Below are 21,218 nucleotides of genomic sequence, written 5' to 3'. Positions count from 1 at the left end.
ATAAGGCTAGGATAAAAGCTAGCCGGGCCATAGGGCGGTTCATGGCAAGGAATGGGGCAGTGGTAGTACGGCATACCGAACTGGAAAAAAGGGTCGGGGCTTTTTGACGGTCTGACGGTGTTCACTTGAACGCAGTGGGGATTGATATGCGGTGTCTGGCCATACAGGAGGGCATTGAGACAGCTTTGCAAATGTGGAGGGACGCACAGGGTTAAGGTGTCAAGCATGTGCGTTTGTGGCGGTGGGAGGTCCTTGAAGTTGGAGAGATTCAGGTGACGAGGATGGGAGGGCTCCACGGTTGGGGCTGGACTCCTATGGCTGGTGGTAGGTTGTGGCGGAATTTGGGCGAGCCGTCAGTGGTGCCTCCGAGCTGGTGCTTAACGGATGGGGGCAAGTCGGCTCAGTGGCGTCTCTAGCTTTCAAATTTTGGGGGGGCACACTGGGGGCCAGGACAAAAGTAGGGGGGAGGGCAGCTATAACAACGATACATTTCACACTTGCGTTGTCCGGATCCGGCATAGAGTTCCGTCGTCGGGGCTCTATGCCGGAAGAATCCTGATCAGTTTTATCCTAATGCATTCTGAATGGAGTGAAATCCGTTCAGGATGCATCAGGATGTCTTCAGTTCAGGACCGGAACGTTTTTTGGCCGGAGAAAATACCGCAGCATGCTGTACTTTTTGCTCCGGCCAAAAATCCTGAACACTTGCCGCAAGGCCGGATCCGGAATTAATGCCCATTGAAAGGCATTGATCCGGATCCGGCCTTAAGCTAAACGTCGTTTCGGCGCATTGCCGGATACGACGTTTAGCTTTTTCTCAATGGTTACCATGGCTGCCGGGACGCTAAAGTCCTGGCAGCCATGGTAAAGTGTAGCGGGGAAGCATACTTACCGTCCGTGCGGCTCCCGGGGCGCTCCAGAGTGACGTCAGGGCGCCCCAGGCGCCTGGGGCGCTCTGACGTCACTCTGGAGCGCCCTGGGAGCCGCACGGATGGTAAGTATACCGCTCCCCCGCTCCCCACTACTACTATGGTAACCAGGACTTTAATAGCGTCCTGGGTGCCATAGTAAGACTGAAAGCATTTTGAAGACGGATCCGTCTTCAAATGCTTTCAGTACACTTGCGTTTTTCTGGATCCGGCGTGTAATTCCGGCAAGTGGAGTACACGCCGGATCCGGACAATGCAAGTGTGAAAGGGCCCTTAGTTATATAGCTACTGAATGAGATGCCTTTAACATATATATCTCCTGAGAAGCCAATTTGATTCTAAGGGGTTAATTTAATTCAACCTGTAATCTAAACTCTTGTGTCATCTGTCACTTCTCCTATCTGTTGCAACAAAAGCAGCCAGACAGCCTCAGCCTCAGTGTAAACTGTTCTACCCTCTGACTCACGGCTCTTTTAACTCAATGAATCGAATGAGTCACAAACTAAGTCGGATCTTTAGATTCTTTTAACTTGTGACTCATTCGATTCATTTCTATTCATAGACTCCCTGCACTTGTGTGACTGGAGTCAGAGCTGCTAGTGCTGTGCTTGCCTTGCCCCCTCAGCTCTGGTCGGTGATTGGTTGGTGGGCGGGGAGGGGAGAGGCTGGCAGAAGCCAGCTTCCACTCTGAGATCATATTACGCTCCTCCCCGTCCCTCCCTCAGGCTCCGGCTCCCTGAGTCCCTGCTGCCAGCAGCGTGAGGTGAGAGACTCCGATCGGATCAGTCAAGTGAATGCCGCTGGCACAGGCAGTAGTAAGGAGATGAGCGCAATGGAAGTGCTCATCTCCCTGTGCCTGGCGGCGGCTCACTGGGGGGGGGGGCGCATTTTAGTTGGGGGGGCACATGGGGGGGCCCAGCATGATGTAGGGGGGGCCGTGGCCCCCTCTGGCCCCCCCCCTGGCGACGCCACTGAGTCGGCTAAAAAGATACTGGCAAAAATTCTGAGGTTTGGGGCTTCCAGGACCTCCCCCGTGTTACTCATCACTAAAACACTGATCACTCAGCTGTGCTGTGCCCCTTCAATTTTCTTTGATCCTGATTGTTCACATGACTGAAAAAGTAGCCTTCCACCTATAGAAGTCGCCTTTCCTGGGTACTAGCAGTGATCCCAGCACTGAGATACCCCAGGACAGTAGGGCCAAAATATATAACAACTTGAAAGTTGCAAGAATAATATTAGGAAGCGCGTATCCACACTGGCAAGTAACAAATATACAGAAGTAGGAACACATCGTTAGATTACAGAAACCAAATAATGATAATAAACAGATAATGGAAACAAACGGAAGTAGGTAATGTCAGTCAAGTAATGAAGTAGACAGATAATGATAGGAAATAAAGCAGATGCATGAAGATAATAGCGAAAAGGCAATAACTGACCTTGTCTCTAGATTTTCCTGAATCTTCCATAGATTTATCCCTAAAAATTCCCCCACAAATCAAACAACATTGATCCTCCTTGTCCCTGACAATATCCCTACTGAACACCCTCATCTGAAATACTGACCTGAACACAAATGGCAGCAGAGAAGGAAACCAAACAGCAAAGCTGAACTGGAATTTATTCAGAACAGGTTCAAAAGTAAACTACATAAAGAGTACTACACATGGAACTAGATACAACCAGGGCCGTCTTTACCAAGGGGCAAAAGGAGCAGCTGCCCTGGGCCCAGTTGCTCCTGGGGGGCCCAAGGCAGCTGCCTCTTGAGCCCTGCTAGCTACTGCCCTGGGTGTCAGGCTGTCGGCTACAGAGGCATCATGATCGTACTGTGCTAATGATCTTAATTCTAGGACCTTAATGAGTTTTGCTCTAGGACCTTAATGACATCATTACCATGTGACCAGTAACCTAGCAATTACTGGTCACATGGCTATGAGGTCATCACAGGTCCTACAGAAGTTAACTGTGGAGCTTTTTTGTGTAAAGATTACGTCAGAAAAAGGTGACAGGGGCTGTTATGTTAATATACTGTAAACTACTGTATAGTGGGGTGCTGTATACTGTGTGGTGGGCTGTATATTGTGTGGTGGGCTATATATTGTGTAATGGGCTGTATATTGTGTGGTGGGCTGTATACTGTGGGGGGTGTAGCCTGTATACTGTGTGGGGGCCTGTATACTGTGTGGGGGGGCCTGTATAGTGGGGGGGAGTGCTATACTGCTGTACTGTATAGTGTGGGGGGCTGTATCGTGTATAGTTTGGGGTGCTGTATACAGTGAGGTGTTGTATACCGTGAGGTGCTGTATACTGTGGGCTGCTATACTGCTCTACTATATACTGTGGGGTACTGTATAGTGTGGGGTGCTAAACTGCATACTGTGTGGTGCTGTATACTATAGGGTGCTATACTGCATACTGTGGGGTGCTGGGGTGCACTGTAACACTAGGGTGAGCCGAGCCCTGGTCTCCTTCCTGCAGAGCGGTGCCCACTTCCAGCCTGAGCCCAGCTGCCCAGAGCACTGATCCTGAGCCGCTGGAGTCTTCAGAACTGGAAGTATTTACAGTCATTCACTGTACTCTACCAGATGTGTGGATTTTTGTGTGTGTGTGTTGTGGTGGAGAGCGTGATTGCATGCTAAGGTGTGGGAAGGCAGGATCCAGGGGGCCCAAGTAAATTTTTGCCCGGGGTCCAATCAATATTAAAGACGGCCCTGGATACAACATACTGGGATTGGTTAGATACAAACACACAGGTCTTACACTATTACCGAAAAACTTACAGCAGAGACCAAATATTTAAAGAAAGGCTATCCAATCAAGAACTTCTTTCCAAACAATCTTGGTCTGCATCAGTGACCAGCTGAACCACAAACTGATAAATAGGAGAAGACAATGGAGCAGGCAAAAATCTGCTGGTTGCAAATGTTTTTCTATAGATTCAGAACAGACAAAAGGTCAGCAATGAAAGCCAGTGAGGCGTAAAATAGGAAGGTATAACTAAGTCCAGGTATAAAGTTAGGCTACTTTCACACTGCCGTTTTGGTTTCCGTTTGTGAGATCTGTTTTTGGGCTCTCACAAGCGGTCCAAAATGGATGCTTGCAGCGTTTTGGTGTCTGTCTGACGAAACTTAGCCAAATGAATCTGTCCTGACACACAATGTAAGTCAATGGGGACGGATCTGTTTTCACTGACACAATACGGCACAATAGAAAACGGATCCGTCCCCCATTGACTTTCAATGGTGTTCAAGACGGATCCATTTTGGCAATGTTAAAGATAATACAAACGGATCTGTTCTGAACGGATGCATGCGGTTGTATTATCGGTGCAGATCCGTCTGTGCAGATCCATGACGGATCCGCACCAAACAGTAGTGTGAAAGTAGCCTTAGTCAAACTGACATCATGGGACAAGCTAAAAGAAAAGTAAATTTTTTATTTAAAGGGTAAGATTCAAAATTCCATTGACTATTCTAAACTGCTGACAGCACTAGGTAAAGGCTTGGTAGAATGGTAAAAACACAACCTGTTTTGGAGATTTTATCATCAGGAGTAGTGTAAATATGATGTTTTAGGCCTCCTGCACACGAACGTTTTTTTACACGGTCCGCAAAAACGGGGTCCGTAGGTCCGTGATCCGTGCCCGTTTTTTCTTCCGTGGGTCTTCCGTGATTTTTGGAGGATCCACGGACATGAAAAATGAAAAAAAAATCTAAGTCAAGTTTGCCATTGAAATGATAGGAAAAAACGGACACGGATCACGGACACGGATCACGGACACGGATGACAATCTTGTGTGCATCCGTGATTTTCACGGACCCATTGACTTGAATGGGCCCGTGAACCGTTGGCCGTGAAAAAAATAGGACAGGTCATATTTTTTTCACGGCCAGGAAACACGGCTCACGGATGCGGCTGCCAAACGGTGCAGTTTCCGATTTTTCCACGGACCCATTGAAAGTCAATGGGTCCGCAAAAAAAACGGAAAACGGCACAACGGCCACGGGTGCACACAACGGTCGTGTGCAGGAGGCCTAATTCTGATAGATTCTGCTCCTGAAAGTGCACTGGAGCTGAGTGCTCTGCTCAGTGAGCAGTTCTGCATTCAGTGTTGCTTTTGTGGAGGTCAGAGGATTGTGACCTCCAGTGACTTGGTAGTTAGCTTGCTGTGAGCTTGGGCATTTGCTTTAACAATGTATGAGCAACCCAAATCCCATGATAGATTTTTAATTAGATTTCATATCGCCATATATATGACAATAAACCTTTTTTCGGTACTCTTTTCTGGGTAAAAGTATTACATTTATAGCTTGGAGGTTATATTTATTTAATTTGTAGCTTTTGTTCTCATTATTGATTTACTTTTGACAGGTGAAAGATGCTTTTTATGAAAGAATAAGCCTTTCTGCCACCGGATTTTTCAGGTACAACTAATTTTCTGGGAAAGTGTTTGTGTAGATAATTTTTTTGTGTTGATACACAAAAAATGACCTCTTATATCACTTGTGTGAAGTGTGGATCTTTTCTGTATGCAGTGTTCCAAAACCTTTAGAATAGTGATATAAAAGGTTGGAGATATGGGAGGCAATTTATCCCATCCTGTACTCCAGAGTTCTGGTTTTGGAAAGTCACAAATAGGACTTTTGTGACTTTTGGAGCTTTTTGGGGGAAACTTGTGACTTTTTGCATTTTTACACCAAGTGGGTGGTAAAGTGAACATCTTTGGTGTTTAGTTTCACTCCAGATTTATAGAAAAAAAAAGGTTGCAAACTCACTCCAGGAGGCATAAAAGAAAAAAAACTTGAGTAGCATTTTTAGGCAAAAAGGTTTGAAGATTAACAAACAATGTACACAGTCTGATAAATTTAGATCAAAGATTGCCAACACAGACTCAAGCAAACCAGACTTCAAATATTCCCCTCATGATAAATTCCTAGAGAGCAGCTCTAGTGTCTGGTGTAACGGGATCTAGCAATCCTGCATTTCATTGCACAGAATGTAGTAACGCAATCATATTTCACTCATTCGTTGAGATGTGATGATATTATTCTTGTTATAATTAGAGGTTATGACACCTATATGGACTGGGAGAAAGGAGAAGGCCATCCATTCCAATATTGTGTTTATGGGGCTGCCTGTTCGGAGGTGGAAGTCGATTGTCTAACAGGAGATTATAAAGTAAGGGATTAAAACATTTTTTCAATGGCAAATGTATTCCATCTATTCAAGCTTCCGCTCTATTATGTTCCAGACATGCAGTACCTTTGAGAGTACGGCCAAGTTCACACTTCAGTTATTTGTTCAGTTATTTCCATCCGTTATTGTGAGCCAAAACCAGTAGTGAAGCCTAAGGTATACTGGAAAGATATTCACTTTCTGTGTTTTTGAGCCACACCTAGTTTGGGCTCACAATAACTGATGGAATTAACTGAAGAAATAACTGAACTTGGCCTAATATAGCTCAACTTACTGTATCCTCAGAAATTCTTAATGGACAGTTCATTTATATTTGGATGAAAATTAATATATATATATATATTCTTTCCCAACTCTTCCTCATGGACAGAACATCAGGGCAGATATCATCATGGATACTGGTTGTAGCATTAATCCAGCTGTGGATGTGGGACAGGTATTGTATATTACAAGTAAAAAGGTATTCCCCTGGCAAATACTATTCTGTTATGTATGTAGCCATGGTAGGGTTGCCATAGAGGTGCATGAGCCCTCCACTGTACCTCCCTATACCTTCCATTCCATATAGAGGAAGGTTTTTTTTTCTTGCATCCTGTACATGTTCATAACCAATACCAAGTACACACAAACCTCCGTATAGAGAGAATAAAATGTCTTTATTCAATATGACAAAAATACATAGAATGATGGTCAGTAAAATTAGCAGCAAATAGAAATAACAGAGCATGCCCCTGCCACTACCAGCACAGTGAGCATATCAAGGTAAAAAAAGACCTTAGAAAGTTAATCGCTGGAAAGGCAGGAGCAAAAGATAAGAAACTGAGAATTCGCTGTACTACCCTGTGTGGCACGTCGACCCTGCAGCCTCCTCCACCTAACGATGTTATATTTATCTATGATGTTATATTTATCTGATTATTTGGGATTTGATGCCGTTCACTGACTTGTTCTGTGGATGGCTGGCTTGTTTCCCGCTGACGCATGTTTTAATTTGTTTTAATTTGTTTATGTTCGGCCGATGCGTTCCAGCTTGGAATGCACGGTCATTTTCTTTCCTTTTAATGTAAGTCTGGCGATGTGTACGCTACTGGTCATGTGACGCCAGTTTGGATCATGCGACCTTATTTCACCATATGAGGGCACTTACCAATGTGATGCGCGCGTCATCAGTCATGTGACCCTGACACAGGTCCTGTGCCAGATCCTTCAACAAACTATAGGAGGACTTGCTATCTATATTACTGTTTCTACTTAGTCTACCCTAACCCCTCGGAACCTATTATTTATATGAGGTCAGGGGTCCTTAGCATATATGTTGGTGCGTCACCTTATGGTATCTTATGATTTTGCTTACATGTCCCCGTTCAGATGTTTTTTATGGTCCTCATTAGTTAGGCGAAACGGAGGGAGGAGGCTGCAGGGTTGATGTGCCACACACGGTAGTACTGCGAATTCTCTGTTTCTCATCTTTTTCTCCTGCCTTTCCAGCGATGAACTTTCAAAGGTCTTTTTTACCTTGATATGCTCACTGTGCTGGTAGTGGCAGGGGCATGCTCTGTTATTTCCCTTATTTTGTTTTTTGCTGCTCCCTGTGTGGCCTGCTGACTCTGTGGCTTCCTCTTTGTCCTCTCTTTTGGGGGGGGGGGGGGGAGTTCTATTTGCTGCTAATTTTACTGACCATCGTTCTATGTATTTTTGTCATATTAAATAAATACATTTTATTATCTCTATACGGAGGTTTGTGTTTACTTGGTATCGGTTATGGTGATTTAGCAATTAATACCTCTGTTCATTAGTTATTGGTATCCGATTTTTTGTTATTCGGTGCTTTATCCTGTACATGTTGAGGCATGTTCCATCAGACTATTTAGAAGGGTGTTTTCTAAGATTATTGGATCAAAAAGGTTTCATGGAATTTCATCTGTTATGTGACAAAAATCCTTTTTGTAATTGGCTTTAACAAAAAATTCTCAACCATTATCTTCAGTAGACTGCTTGTGTTCTCATACATTGCGGGCTGTTCAGTCTCATTCAGAATTCATCAGATGGCTTGAGGTGTAGCCCTCATATGTGCTCTACTGAGCAAACATTTAAGTTGAAATATTTACAACCAAATAAAATAAAATTAAAAAAATTTCAGCCTAAAGGATTGTTCAGGAGAGCAGATATAAGGGCTACAGAGTAAGCCACCAAACATCTCATCTGACGTACTTTGAACAGGACTATGCAGCCTGCAATGTATGTGGACACATGCAGGCTGCCGAAATCAAGTGATTGAGAAGTTGTCATTAAATCCAACTACAAATATAATGTTTATTACATATTAGTTCAATAAAATCTTATAATAGATCAACTCAATAGAAAAAAAAAATCATGAAAAGGTCACCATAGCCTTTAAATCAAATGGCTCATGGTGTTAAGGGTGAGTTCTCATCATGTTTTTCCCATCCGTTTAACATACAAAAACTGTAAACGTTAAATGATGCCTTTAGACTGATTCCATACAGTGGCATCCGTTCACCATAGAGTTCCAACATAAAAATAAAGTATAGTTTTTTTTTCCCATTGTAAAAAAACATACTTTTTGTAATCGGACTGTGCGTGACACGTGGTGTGCTGCATTTTAGTATCCTTTTTTTCCTAATGTACATGTTAAACTGAGGCATAAAATGTGATGTGAACCCTAATTATTTAGCGCTTTAAACCTGCCTTGTGCTGTATGGAAATTTCTGTCAAGTAAATGGATTGTCAAGCGTAATTAAAAAAAACTTATGTTCTCTAGTGATGTGCTGTTCTTGTGCACGTGACTGCTGAGGCCATTGATTGCAGTGGTCTAGTGACCAAGAACGGGTGCGCATAATTTCCAGTCCACCAGGCGCTGCAGTAAAGGATGTCTGGAAAAGTGAGTGAGTTGTTGTTTTTTTAACACACAATTGCCATACAATTTTTTTTCTTTAATTAGACCAGAAAATCTCTTTAATGAGGTTGTAACCTTATCCGCTATCTGGCCTATTCAAAAGGGGAACATTGGATCTCCATTCTCAAAACTGGCGCATGTCCAATGGTCGGACCACGACCAATCAGACATTTATCTACCATCCTGTGGATTGAAGATGTTTATAATGGGGCAACAACTTTAAGATACCATAATTATATCCTCTAATACATCCATATATGTGATATGAGAATAGCTTACATGCAAGTTACATTTAAGATCAACTGAATGAGGTTTTAAATACCCTATATAACATACTGTGGATATAAAGATGTTTTATGGAAAAAAATATCATTGATGAGAACTAGTAAAATACATTCCAGTGAAGAGGTTTTATTCTGTATCTGTTCTCAGATTGAAGGTGCTTTTGTCCAAGGAATGGGACTTTATACAACAGAAGAGCTAAAATACTCTACAGAGGGTGAATTGCTAGCAAAGGGCCCAGGAGAATACAAAATCCCATCTGTTTATGATATTCCAAAGGAGTTCAATGTATCACTACTTCCTTCTTCACAAAACCCCTATGCTATTTATTCTTCCAAGGTAAGAGGCATTTAAAACATCAATATCCCACCAATATATACAGACAGAAAATAAAGCGGAAGATCCTACACACATCTGTACAATTATTCAGAAAGAATTGATGCTCCGGAATTGTCATTTTGTGTGGAATATAAGCATTTAATAAAAGACATTATTATTTAGTATTTTTATTTTTCTTTAAAATAAGCTTCCATTTGGGTGTACATGAGGAATAATACTATATACCTGGCCATTATATGACTTGTATCTGGTGTTTTTAGCAGTTTTTCAATCTGCAACATGTCTATAATTCAAATTATTTTCTGAGCTGCAAGGGAATAATTATTACAACAGTAGACTAGCTGGAATCATGTTTGCCCATTGACTACACATGAAGAAATAGTGGATCCTGCTTCCTAACTCTCTGTAGCACATCCTGATCCTTCAGTGAGCAGACAGTCTGTATTCATTGAATACAGATTTAAGCAGTGAATTCAAAGCTAGCAAGGAGGTGGGGAACAGGAACAGGAGTCTGATAAGACAAGAAGGAAGCATCTTTCTCTGTTAAGATATATTACAAAGTTTCATATATTCATTTATGGAAATAAATGATACAACAGTTACTCTGTAAGTACAGCTAGATATAATATATACATAAAAATTATCAGTGGTTAATTATTTGAATTTCCCTTTTGTACCTCTATTATCCTTACCACTATTAGATTGGTGTTGCTGGTGTTGATCACTCATTTTCACTTTTTGAAGTCAGATTATCATCTAAATCACTCACTTTACAGGCAGAGCAATTAAAAAAAATAACCCTACAAGGGTATTCACACTTGAATGCCTAGTATTTATATTTTTCTATCTGGTATATGTAGTTAGCAATATATACAGTACAATACATTCGGAAAATCTTTAGACTCGTAAACGTTTTTCAAATTTAGCTATGTTGCAGCCTTGTGCTGAATAAAATAAAAAATCAATTCCACTCCCAAACCCCAATCTGCACTCAGTACCCCATAATGAGAAAGTGAAAAAATAATTTTAGGAATAAAAATAAATAAATCACATGGACAGGTATTCAGAAACTTGAAATTTAGTTCTGAGGGCCTCCTATTCCTCTTGAGCATCTTTAAGATGTTTCTGCACCTAATTGGAGTCCACCTGTGGTAAATGCAGTTGATTGGACTTGATTTGGAAATATTTGCCCCTATATAAAGTCTCACAGCTGACAATGCATATGAGAGCAAAAACTAAGCCATGAGGAGCAAAGAACTGCCAGTAAAGCTCAGAAAGGTACAGATCTGGTAAGAGGACTACACTCAAAGTTCCCAAGTGTCCAATGGCCTTCATAATTCTTAAATGGAAGACGTTTGGAACAACTAGGACTCCTTCTACAGCTGGCCACCCCACCAAACTAAGTAATTGGGGGAGAAGGGCAGGTGACGAAGAACCCAATGGTCACTCTATGAATTTGGGCTTCATAGCAGAGTCGACAGAAAGATGCCTCACCACAGTAAAGACACATGAAAGTTTGCAAACCCCTAAAAGACTCTCAGATTGTGAGAAACAAGATTCTCTGGTCTGATCAAATCAAGATTGAACTTTTTTGCCTCAATTGTTAGCATCATGTTTGGAGGAAACCAGGCACTGCCCAATACCATTCCTAAAGAGAAGCATCATGTTATGGGGGGGGGGGGGGGGGTTTAAGCTGGGATAGTGAGACTGGTCAGACTTGAAGGAAAGCTGAATGGAGCAAAGCATAGAGATATTCTTAATGAAAACCTGAACCTCTGGACCTCAGACTGGGTTGAAGGTTCATCTTGCAACAAGACAATCACCCTAAGGACATATCCAAGACAACACAGGAATAGCTTAGGGACAACTCTGTGAATGTGTTTGAGGGGCCCAGCCAGTGCCCTGACTTGAAACCATTTAAACATCTCTGGAGAGAACTAAAAATGTCTATCCATCAAAGGTCTCCATCCAACATGACAGAGCTTCAAGAGGATCCACAGAGAAGAATGGCAGAAAATCACCAAATACGTGTGTGCAAATCACCAAATACATGTGTGCTGACAAGCGTGCTTCAACTAAGTACTGAGTAAAGGGCCTGAATACTTATGTCAATTCAAGATATTAGTTTTTCCTTTCAATAAATTAGCAAAGATTTTGAAGATTCTGTTTTTGTCTTTGTCATTATGGGGTACTGAGTGCAGAATGATGGGCAACATTTTGAACTTTTTTTCATTTTTGCACAAGGCTGCAACCTAAAATGTGAAAAAGGTGAAAGTGTCTACAGAGCACTTTATCTCTAGAATAGAGCAGTTGTGGTATAACCCAAAAAATATAACTATGGCTGAGAAAACACTGTTTTTGTACTCAGTATTGTTAAAGCGCACCTATACTTTTAACAACCCTTTGATATGTCATAGAAACATATCAAAAGTTTTGATCGCTGACGTACTGAGTGCCAAAACCCCCACTGATCACAAAAACCAGGATAATGTAACTCTTACACAGATTGCTGTCTCTGTACATTGCTGAATACAGGCTCAATACAAATGTCTATGAGCATGTCTCAAGTCCATCTCGAGCAGTGAGTAGAGACAGAGTCTTGTGAACACTTCCTTCTCCTCATTTTAGCAATCATCGAGGGTCTCCGCATTGAGACCCCTAACAATCAAAAATTTAAAATGTCAATATGACATATCAAAAGTTGATTTTTTTTATTTTTATATTTTACTTCTATCTTACACTAGGGTATTGGAGAGTCAGCTCTCTTTTTGGGATCAGTTGTCTATTTTGCTATAAAGGATGCTGTATCATCTGCTCGAATGGAGAGGGGATTGTCTAACATTTTTACAATGAACAGTCCCGCAACCCCAGAGAAGATACGTATGGCATGTGGAGACAAATTCACTAAGATGGTAACTCAATTTCTTATTTGTTTACTTTATGTACTGTCTCTAATGAAGCTCTGATACTAAAATAGTCAAATAATAAGAGGTAAACACATTGTAAACATGCATCATATGTTTGTACTATTACAAAAGCTGTTTTAGAACTGGTTTTTACAACAATTGTATGCAGTCACAGGCTTAAAGGGGTTGTCCAGAATATTCATATTGATTTCCTATCCTCAGGATAGAATATTAATATCTGAAATGCAGGGTTACAACATCCTCCACCAGTGGAAATCAGATGTTTCCTTGGATGTCTGGCAAAGAAAAACAAAAATCATGGGTGACCTCAATTAAGACTTACGGTAACTTTTATTACACAGTTAAAATGTTGACCCAATAAAAGCGATTAATAAAACACAAAATAACACAGTGGTGTTGGTGCAAAACTGCTGTCCCGTTGTACCAAAGGAAAAAGGGGGAGGGAAGGGGGGCACTGGGTCTCTACCCCTAGAAATCCCTCCTCTAGTGTACCTCTGCACAGGGGAGACGTAAAATCACCCTCGACAGGGCAATCCCACTGTGTTAGTTCTCCCTCCTAATGTGTCCCTTGACGTCCCTCCGCTGCGCCAGTTGACTGCTTAGCTTCGTCAGGGAAAGGGAGCAAGCAAAGGGAGACCTGGTACCACAGCAAGTAACCTGTACATATAGCTTTTTCTGCAACAGATAGCATAAAAATATAACTAATCCCAACGCATTTCGCTGGCCTAGGGCCAACTCATCCGGGGACTCACAGCGATTGATAAAGTATCAATTCATGCAATGGTAGATAACAATTCAAATTTAGCTTAAATATCAATTCATGCAATGGTAAGTAGCAATTCAACCTTAGCTTAAAGGCAAATAGAATGACTCTATTCAGTCATTTTGGCGGTTTGATGAGAATCCAGCCATCAAATTTGCCCACAGAGAAAGGCCCTCTGTTTCTTCTTGAGCTGTTAATGATCAGCTGCGCCGAAGGCAGCAGCGTGTGGCGGCAGCATCTGTACACTCACGCTTTTTAAAGGCAGTCGCGTTACGCAGTCGTTGCATCCCCTCCAGCACGTAACCCGTCACGTGATCGGAAGCCCATGACTTCACAGTCACATGGACCGTCTAGTGATCATACGGGGGCTGGTGCAGCAATCACCAGGTCAGCAGTGGGTGTGCCTTCAGGATCCCTGGCACACCCACTCAGTGACACTGCTAGGGGGCGTGGTTGGATGGGAGAGAGGACATCTGTTAAGCCAAAGACATCCCCGTCACTCCTTCTAAAATAGCGCAATTTGCTTGACAGCGCTGGTATGTACAATTACAGACTGCAGCATCGTGCAGTGACCCTGCCCAGTCTGAATAGGGCATACAATGACAGGATAATACATTTTTAACTATACCTGGCAAACATAACACAATGGCTGTGTAGCCTGAAAGGATCTTCACTGAGGCTCCACTACAGAGGGAGTCCCTGGCGGAGATCAGATATAACAACCACAAAATAATTGTTCATTTAGACCCTTTGGTTGGGTCGTTTTCAATTCAAATATCCACCAGGTCTCTCTCTGCAGTACCTTCCTCTCTTTAACGGGGGGACAATCTTTATCCCCATAAATTTCACTCTGGAATAATCACCCCATGTATAAAGTCGACATGTTTCGCTAAGGGGGTGTCCCTTTTGTGACGCAGGTCCCCCCATATGCTCTCCAATTCTTCTGCGGAGCTCCCGGGTAATTTTTCCCACATATTTAATTCCACAGCCGCACTCTGCCCTGTAAATGACCCCCTTGGACCGGCAGTTGATAAAGCCTTTAATGGAGTATTTTTTCTGTGTCACATTACTAGTATATGTAGGAAAGCTGTACAGCCACTACAGTGGTAACATCCACTGATTGGATGCAACCACCCTTCGCTCTTCTTGGGTGTCCCACTGTCTTGACTGTGAACAAGGAGGTCATGTAAATTCTGTCCCCTCCTGAATGTAATTTGTGGGGCTTCCGCTATCACATTCCTAATATCGGGGTCAATTTTCAGGATACCCCAAAGTTTAGAAATGATCTTTTTCACCTCATTCGCTCCACCATCATAGGTGGCTATCAAGCGGATAGACTCCTTCTCCTTTTGATCTATCTTGGGGTTTAAGAGTTCCGTTTGGTTTTCAAGGCTCTTTGATAGGACTTTCTCAAAATGTGATCCAGATATCCTCTTTCATGAAATCTCACCCGCAGGTCCCCTGCCTGCTCTTTAAAGTACCTGAGTGTTAAACAATTCCTTCTCATTCTCAGGTATTGGCTTTTGAAGATTCCCTGCTTAAAGGGATTCTGTCACCAGGTTTCACCCCCTCCAGATAAAAATATGGTTATGTTCAGGGAGCTTTAACCATTCCTAATGTGGTCTTATAAATGTAATCTGTAGGCTCATTTTGCTAAAAATACGCTATTACTAACCTGTCATTCATAAAAATAAGGTGCCCAAGGGGATGTAAGTGGCTCCAAGCTGCCGCCCGCACCCGCTGCCGTTCGTGCCCAGCGCCGCCTCATAATCTTCTGTGACGCCTCCCGCTCTCCCTCCCTCCTCCTGCTGTAAGATTGCTGTGACGCCTCCCGCTCTCCCTCCCTCCCGCCCCCCTCCTCCTGCTGTAAGATTGCTGTGACGCCTCCCGCTCTCCATCCCGCCCCCCTCCTCCTGCTGTAACATCGCTGTGACGCCTCCCGCTCTCCCTCCCTCCCCCCTCCTCCTGCTGTAATATTGCGATGTTACAGCAGGAGGAGGAGGGAGGGAGAGTGGGAGGCATCACAGCAATCTTACAGCAGGAGGAGGGGGGAGGTGTCACAACAATCTTACAGCAGGAGGAGGGGGGAGGTGTCACAGCAATCTTACAGCAGGAGGAGGAGGGAGGGAGAGCGGGAGGCGTCACAGAAGATTATGAGGCGGCGCTGGGCACGAATGGCAGCGGGTGCGGGCGGCAGCTTGGAGCCATTTACATCCCCTTGGGCACCTTATTTTTATGAATGACAGGTTAGTAATAGCAAAATGAGCCTACAGATTACATTTATAAGACTACATTAGGAATGGTTAAAGCTCCCTGAACATAACCATATTTTTATCTGGAGGGGGTGAAACCTGGTGACAGAATCCCTTTAAGGGGTCTCGGGTGATAGCTTTCCCAGGTCAATAAGGAGTTGGTCACTGTGGGTTTCCTAAAGGTCTTAGTAATAATTTCCACGCCAGGGCCTCTTTCGACCACTTCGTCCAGAAAATGGAGTGAGTTTGTGGTGATTTCAGAAGTGAATCTAAGGCCTATATTGTTTTTTTTCAAGGCCACTAGTAGATTTTTAAAGTCCTCCCGACACCCCCGCCCCATGCCATATGATAAAGACATGATTTTTAAATCTTGCCCACATCACAATATCCATTGTGAGTGGATCAGGGGGTCCGTGAAGACTATACTCTTCTCCCACCAGCCCAGGAACAAGTTCTTGTACGATGGGGCACAAGGACTCCCCATCGCGGTGCCACTGAGCTGGTGGAAAAGGGTACCGTCAAAGAGAAAGTAATTGCAGGTGAGAGGGAATTCGAGCAGTCGCAAAATAAAGGAGTTATGTGCCCGAAACTGGCATCCTCTGGTCATCAGAAAAGATTCAACCGCTTTTAACCCAAGATGATGTGGGATAGAGGAATACAGGGCCTCAACATCAATGGACACAAGCAAGGAGTCCTCGTCTAAAGAAACACACTCCAGTCTGGCTAATAAGTCAGGAAGGAGGACTAACACAGTGGGATTGCCCTGTCGAGGGCAATTGTACGTCTCCCCTGTGCAGCGGTACACTAGAGGAGGGATTTCTAGGGGTAGAGACCCGTTTTCTTTGGTACAGCACAGCAGTTTTGCACCAACACCACTGTGTGTTATTTGTGTTTAGCGCTTTGTTGTTTCATTAATCTCTTTTATTGGGTCAACATTTCAACTGTTGTAGGAAGGCACTGAGGTTCCTGGCATGGGTGGAGTAAGAGCCAGTTTTCATGTGTCAGCAGCAGTTGCTGTTTGACACCTAGCTATTTACTATAGCTGTATAGCTGATCCGAGACGGCTCTTACTGGGATTAGTCAAAGTTCTGGGTGGGTGACTACTCCCCACGTTCCAGGCCGGGTCTTGACTGGCCTATAACAAAAAACTGCTGGCAGTTTCAGCTGGGTGTGATTACCTCTCTCTGACAGAGGAGCTCTGGCAATCGCTGGATTGGAATCTGAGCCATGTGCTAGGCTGGAGGCCTGAGTTTGAGAGGTCTGCTCTGTCCTGAGTAATGCCGATCGGGTGTGAATTAACACTTAGGATAACAGGTGATTGTATTGCTGTATCAACTGTCTGGGTGTGAACTAACACCAAAATTGCAAATGGACTGCCATACTGTTTTGTTGCAATAAGTGTAAATAAAACACTGACGTTTTTTGAATTACAAACTGGTCTTTGCCTCTTTACTGCGTCCGCTTGGCCTGTCTACCAGAGCAAATCCCCACATAGTATTTTATTACAGTTAAGTCTTAATTGAGGTCACCCATAATTTTTGTTTTTCTTTGCTCAATTTTTTTATACCTATCTGCTTGTGACTTGAGATTGACTATTGTTCTCCCATGGTTGTTTAAAGAGCTTGTATGTCTGGCACCAGAAGTCAGTGCCAGAATTACGCAAATCCATCTATTTTGTAGTGTACAAAGCTGGCAACTGCATCACTGCTCCAACTGAAGTAAATGGGAGCACTGCTACAGTTATCAGCCTGGTCCAGTACCCAATAGATGGAGCTATTTAGTCCTGATGCCAACTTATAGCACCATAACTTCAAGGAAACAGCTGATCAGTGAGGGTACAGGGTGTTGGACCCCCACTGATCTGACAATAATGTCCTACCCTGAAGATTGGTCATCAAGATCTTGGACAATACTTTTAGCTAGATAGCTGTTGGACAAATGCTCATTATGGCCAACAGCTACACCAAACACATGCATATACGGTTTGGTCTAGCATGCATAAATTCTCAATAGGAAGAGAGGATAAGCTGCTGCCAGAAAGGGATTGAACATGCTGAAATCCAACGTGCCAGATGCTTTTTATTCCCACACCTGCCAATGGAGAAGAGGTGGAACACCCCCATACACATTAAACAGTCATCAAATCCCATCAGAATTGATACTATTTACCATACTTAAATTTTGGATAAAACAGCTTTTCAAAAGCGGTTGTGCCAACTGGACAATACTGTTGGTTTAACTACTTTTATTTTATTTTTTTAATTGTAGATTCAAAAAGATGACTCTGCATCTATCATCCCATGGTCCATTGATGTGTGACATAGAAGATGTACAATGCTTGAACAGAAGGATTGTCTCCTAAGTGGACAGGAGCCTCAAATCTATTCCTGGAATTGTCTATGTTCACCAAAATTATAGCTTCAGAGATAACATTTTAATGGCTTTTCTATTATTTTTTATTTTGTGTGTGGTACTGATGATATATCTGACACTTTAATGGCTTTGCCTGTGTTGCTTAAAATACTTAATATGTTTGAATCAAGAAATATAACAGGTAATTTATTAAACAGAAATATAACTAAATTAGATGTATTTCTGGTGCAGATTGTGGTGCAAAGGTCCTTTGCGCCGCAATCTGCGACTTCTCCCTGCTCACGCCAGGTCTAAATAAGTGGGTGTTGTATGGGCTGAAAGGAAAAAAGACAAAAGGAGACAGGAGGCCGCGCCACGTGTGTGTGGCTGTATTACAGTCTGGATGCACTTCATACAAGATGCGCTTACCGTGTGATGTTGTGTGGAGCCACAACAACTTTATAAACCTTGTGCCGGTATTCTCCCGTCCAGCATGCGGGTTCCTGTACTGCTGCCAAAGGTTCCTTTTCTCTGCCCCAGTTGTGGCAAGAGAGGTAAATATTAGAGATAAAAAGGAAATTTTTCTGAACCTTTTTCTGGCGCTGAAAACAGGAGGCGTAGATGCTTCTTTTTTTTAAAAAGAAAGTTGTTTTTTTATTTTATATTTGTCAACGCATTTCAAGGGCGTACAGCCCTCTTCATCAGGACAATAAAAAGTGTATGCTGAGAGGTAACAGAACATCGTCTTTTGAACAGTATTTTGGCGCGCAGGCCAGTGGGTTTTTTGGGGGGGGCGGGGATCTGGTAACTATGACGCTACCCGTGATGTCAGGTCGACACACCCCCTATCTAATAAAAAAAAAAACTTTCTTTTAAAAAAAAAGAAGCATCTACGCCTCCTGTTTTCAGCGCCAGAAAAAGGTTCAGAAAAATTTCCTTTTTATCTCTGTTGTATGGGCTGGGAAGGCGATGGGCCAACGGGTCTCTTTCATTTACCATTTTCTGCACCTGGTTTAGGTGTACAAAATGGTCTAAATGTAAGACAGCAAGCAATCTGTCTTACATTTAGAAGCAGCGATGGATCCGCCGAAGATATGTAGAGGCCGGCAACTCTATATAACTTTGGCAGATCCACCGCCAGTGCAGGCCTTCATTAAGACCGGCATCTAAAACAGCGGTCTTAATAAATGACCCCTTTAGAATGTAATTTGATTCCTTTTTTTTCCGCAATTCTCTCATTGCTTTTACAGAAATTACACTTACTAGCAGGTAACATCCAGGACTAATGCAATTCTAGTGACCAATGCCGTAATGTACCAGTCCAGCAGACAGTGTTATCACCATATATACTGTAAGTCACTAGAATGAGATCTGTGAGATCATTAGAATATAGATACAGTCATGTTAAATATATGGACAACCCATGTAAGCTATTATATTCTTTAACATGTTTTGTCATTTCAATATTTGACTATTTCAGTATTTAAAGATAATCTAATAAAAAATATATGTAAGTGAATACATAAGCCAATTGCTTTTTCAATAATTAGTGATTAGCAAATCGATTGTACAAATTGAATTCATTCAAATATCAGCCTCCTTGAGCAGCAAGGGGCTGGCCCTGCTACTCAAGAAACACCTCCCTCCCCCTTGATGGACAGGGTCAGATATCTCTCCTGGCCCAGTCAATCTCGCGCCTGGACCTTTTAATCTAGCGGCACAAGCATGTGTACAAATTGCAGCAATTACACCGCTGAGAACAGTGATTGGCTGAAGCGGTCGTGCACTGCACACGGGGACATCATCACTGCAATTTGTACACAAGTTACAGCAGGAGGACCGGAACAGCACAGAGAACAGCGCAGGAGAAAGTAGTGGGTATAACATGATTTTTTACTTTAGAATATTGGATATATTCTTATACAATCTCATTTAATAGCTCTTATACCTTGTTTCCGGGGAGATACCATCTCCAGCAGAGATTTCTTATAACTTCTAGTCTTTGAATAATTATTTCAGCTGTGAAAAGCTTGAAGGGTTTCTTGCACGTCCATTACAAATTTCGACAAGACTTAGATCATAACTTTTGACTTGGTCATTCAAGAATACAATGCAAAAGATTTACTAAAACTGCTGTTCCGTACTCTAGTAATAGCAAAAGATGCGCCAAATTTATTAAGAGGCACAGGTCTCTTTATAAATATTATGTATTTTTTGGCTTTCCTTCTGCCTGAAGCTGAAATATACACAAGCTATGAGCTAGGGTAAATTTTACCCATAATTTATGCCAGTTTCTGGTGTAAATAATAGTAAATATTGAGGCCACTGGAGGCCCCCTCTCCCTCTCACTAAGCCTTGCCCCTTTTCAAAAAGGCAGAGAAGCTTTGAAAATTGCAAATTATAATTATTTTTAATTTTTTTATATTAATAATTAATTAACATTAATAAATCTGCCCCAATAATTATTTTTCTTCCAATCATTGCTTGCTGGATTTACTGGTGTGTTTGCCATGTTGTAAGGTCCACTTTCAGCTACACTTCAATATTCTGAAAGATGGTCTTCTCACATTAACCTCAAGCACCCTTTGGTACAATTCATGATGGAATATATGATGATGAACTTTTCGGGTCCTGAAGCCACCCAAACCACAGCATTTCCACCAGCATGCTTTACAGTTGTTAAAAGGTTCTTCTGGTCAAATGGTGCCTTTGGTTTTTGTTAAACAAACCTTCAGAAGATACTGATTGGTAATGGTGTAGCATAATTGCTGGACAAACACATAAGCCACCTATTATGTGTAATCACCCTGTGATGCAGTGAGTGAGCGAGCACCAATTCACAATTCATATGGAACTTTACCAATTGTACCCACCTCTTTTATTGAGGGGGAATGTGCCTCTTTCCATTGACACGCTATCACTTTATTCGAGGCATTAAGAATATGGGCTACAATCCACCTAGCTTCATGTGGAATCTCAACCAAACCTAATCTTAGGATAGCCAGTTCAGGTTTCAGCACGTTTTGCAGACCCGTCACCTCCTCCAATATAGCAGATATCTCTGCCCAGAAGTTTGTAATTGAAGGGCATTGCCACCACATATGAAACAGGGTGCCAACTTGGCCACATCCTCTCCAGCATAAGGATGAGTAGTTTGGGATAATGTGAGACAACCTGTTCGGGGTCAAGTACCACCAAAGCTGTATTTTCTTGTTCTGTTCCGAGTGATTAATACACCTAGAGCACTTCATAAACCAG

The 21,218-nt window shown here is 42.5% G+C and overlaps 1 protein-coding gene across 1 annotated transcript in view; it reads left to right on the top strand.

The window, feature by feature from the left end:
- The window catches only part of LOC122945394 (aldehyde oxidase-like), a 186,771-nt gene extending 168,046 nt beyond the window's left edge, over window positions 1-18,725 (top strand). The window contains exons 30-35 of the mRNA XM_044304465.1: window positions 5,304-5,356; window positions 5,996-6,110; window positions 6,499-6,564; window positions 9,478-9,666; window positions 12,411-12,578; window positions 17,877-18,725. Of these exons, the coding sequence (XP_044160400.1) occupies window positions 5,304-5,356; window positions 5,996-6,110; window positions 6,499-6,564; window positions 9,478-9,666; window positions 12,411-12,578; window positions 17,877-17,927 (642 nt within the window). The 3' untranslated portion in view covers window positions 17,928-18,725. The remainder of the gene's footprint in view (window positions 1-5,303; window positions 5,357-5,995; window positions 6,111-6,498; window positions 6,565-9,477; window positions 9,667-12,410; window positions 12,579-17,876) is intronic.
- Window positions 18,726-21,218: the final 2,493 nt, after the last annotated feature.

Source organism: Bufo gargarizans, chromosome 8, assembly GCF_014858855.1.
Source record: "Bufo gargarizans isolate SCDJY-AF-19 chromosome 8, ASM1485885v1, whole genome shotgun sequence".
NCBI lineage: Eukaryota > Metazoa > Chordata > Amphibia > Anura > Bufonidae > Bufo > Bufo gargarizans.
This window is presented reverse-complemented; position numbering and strand designations above follow the sequence as displayed.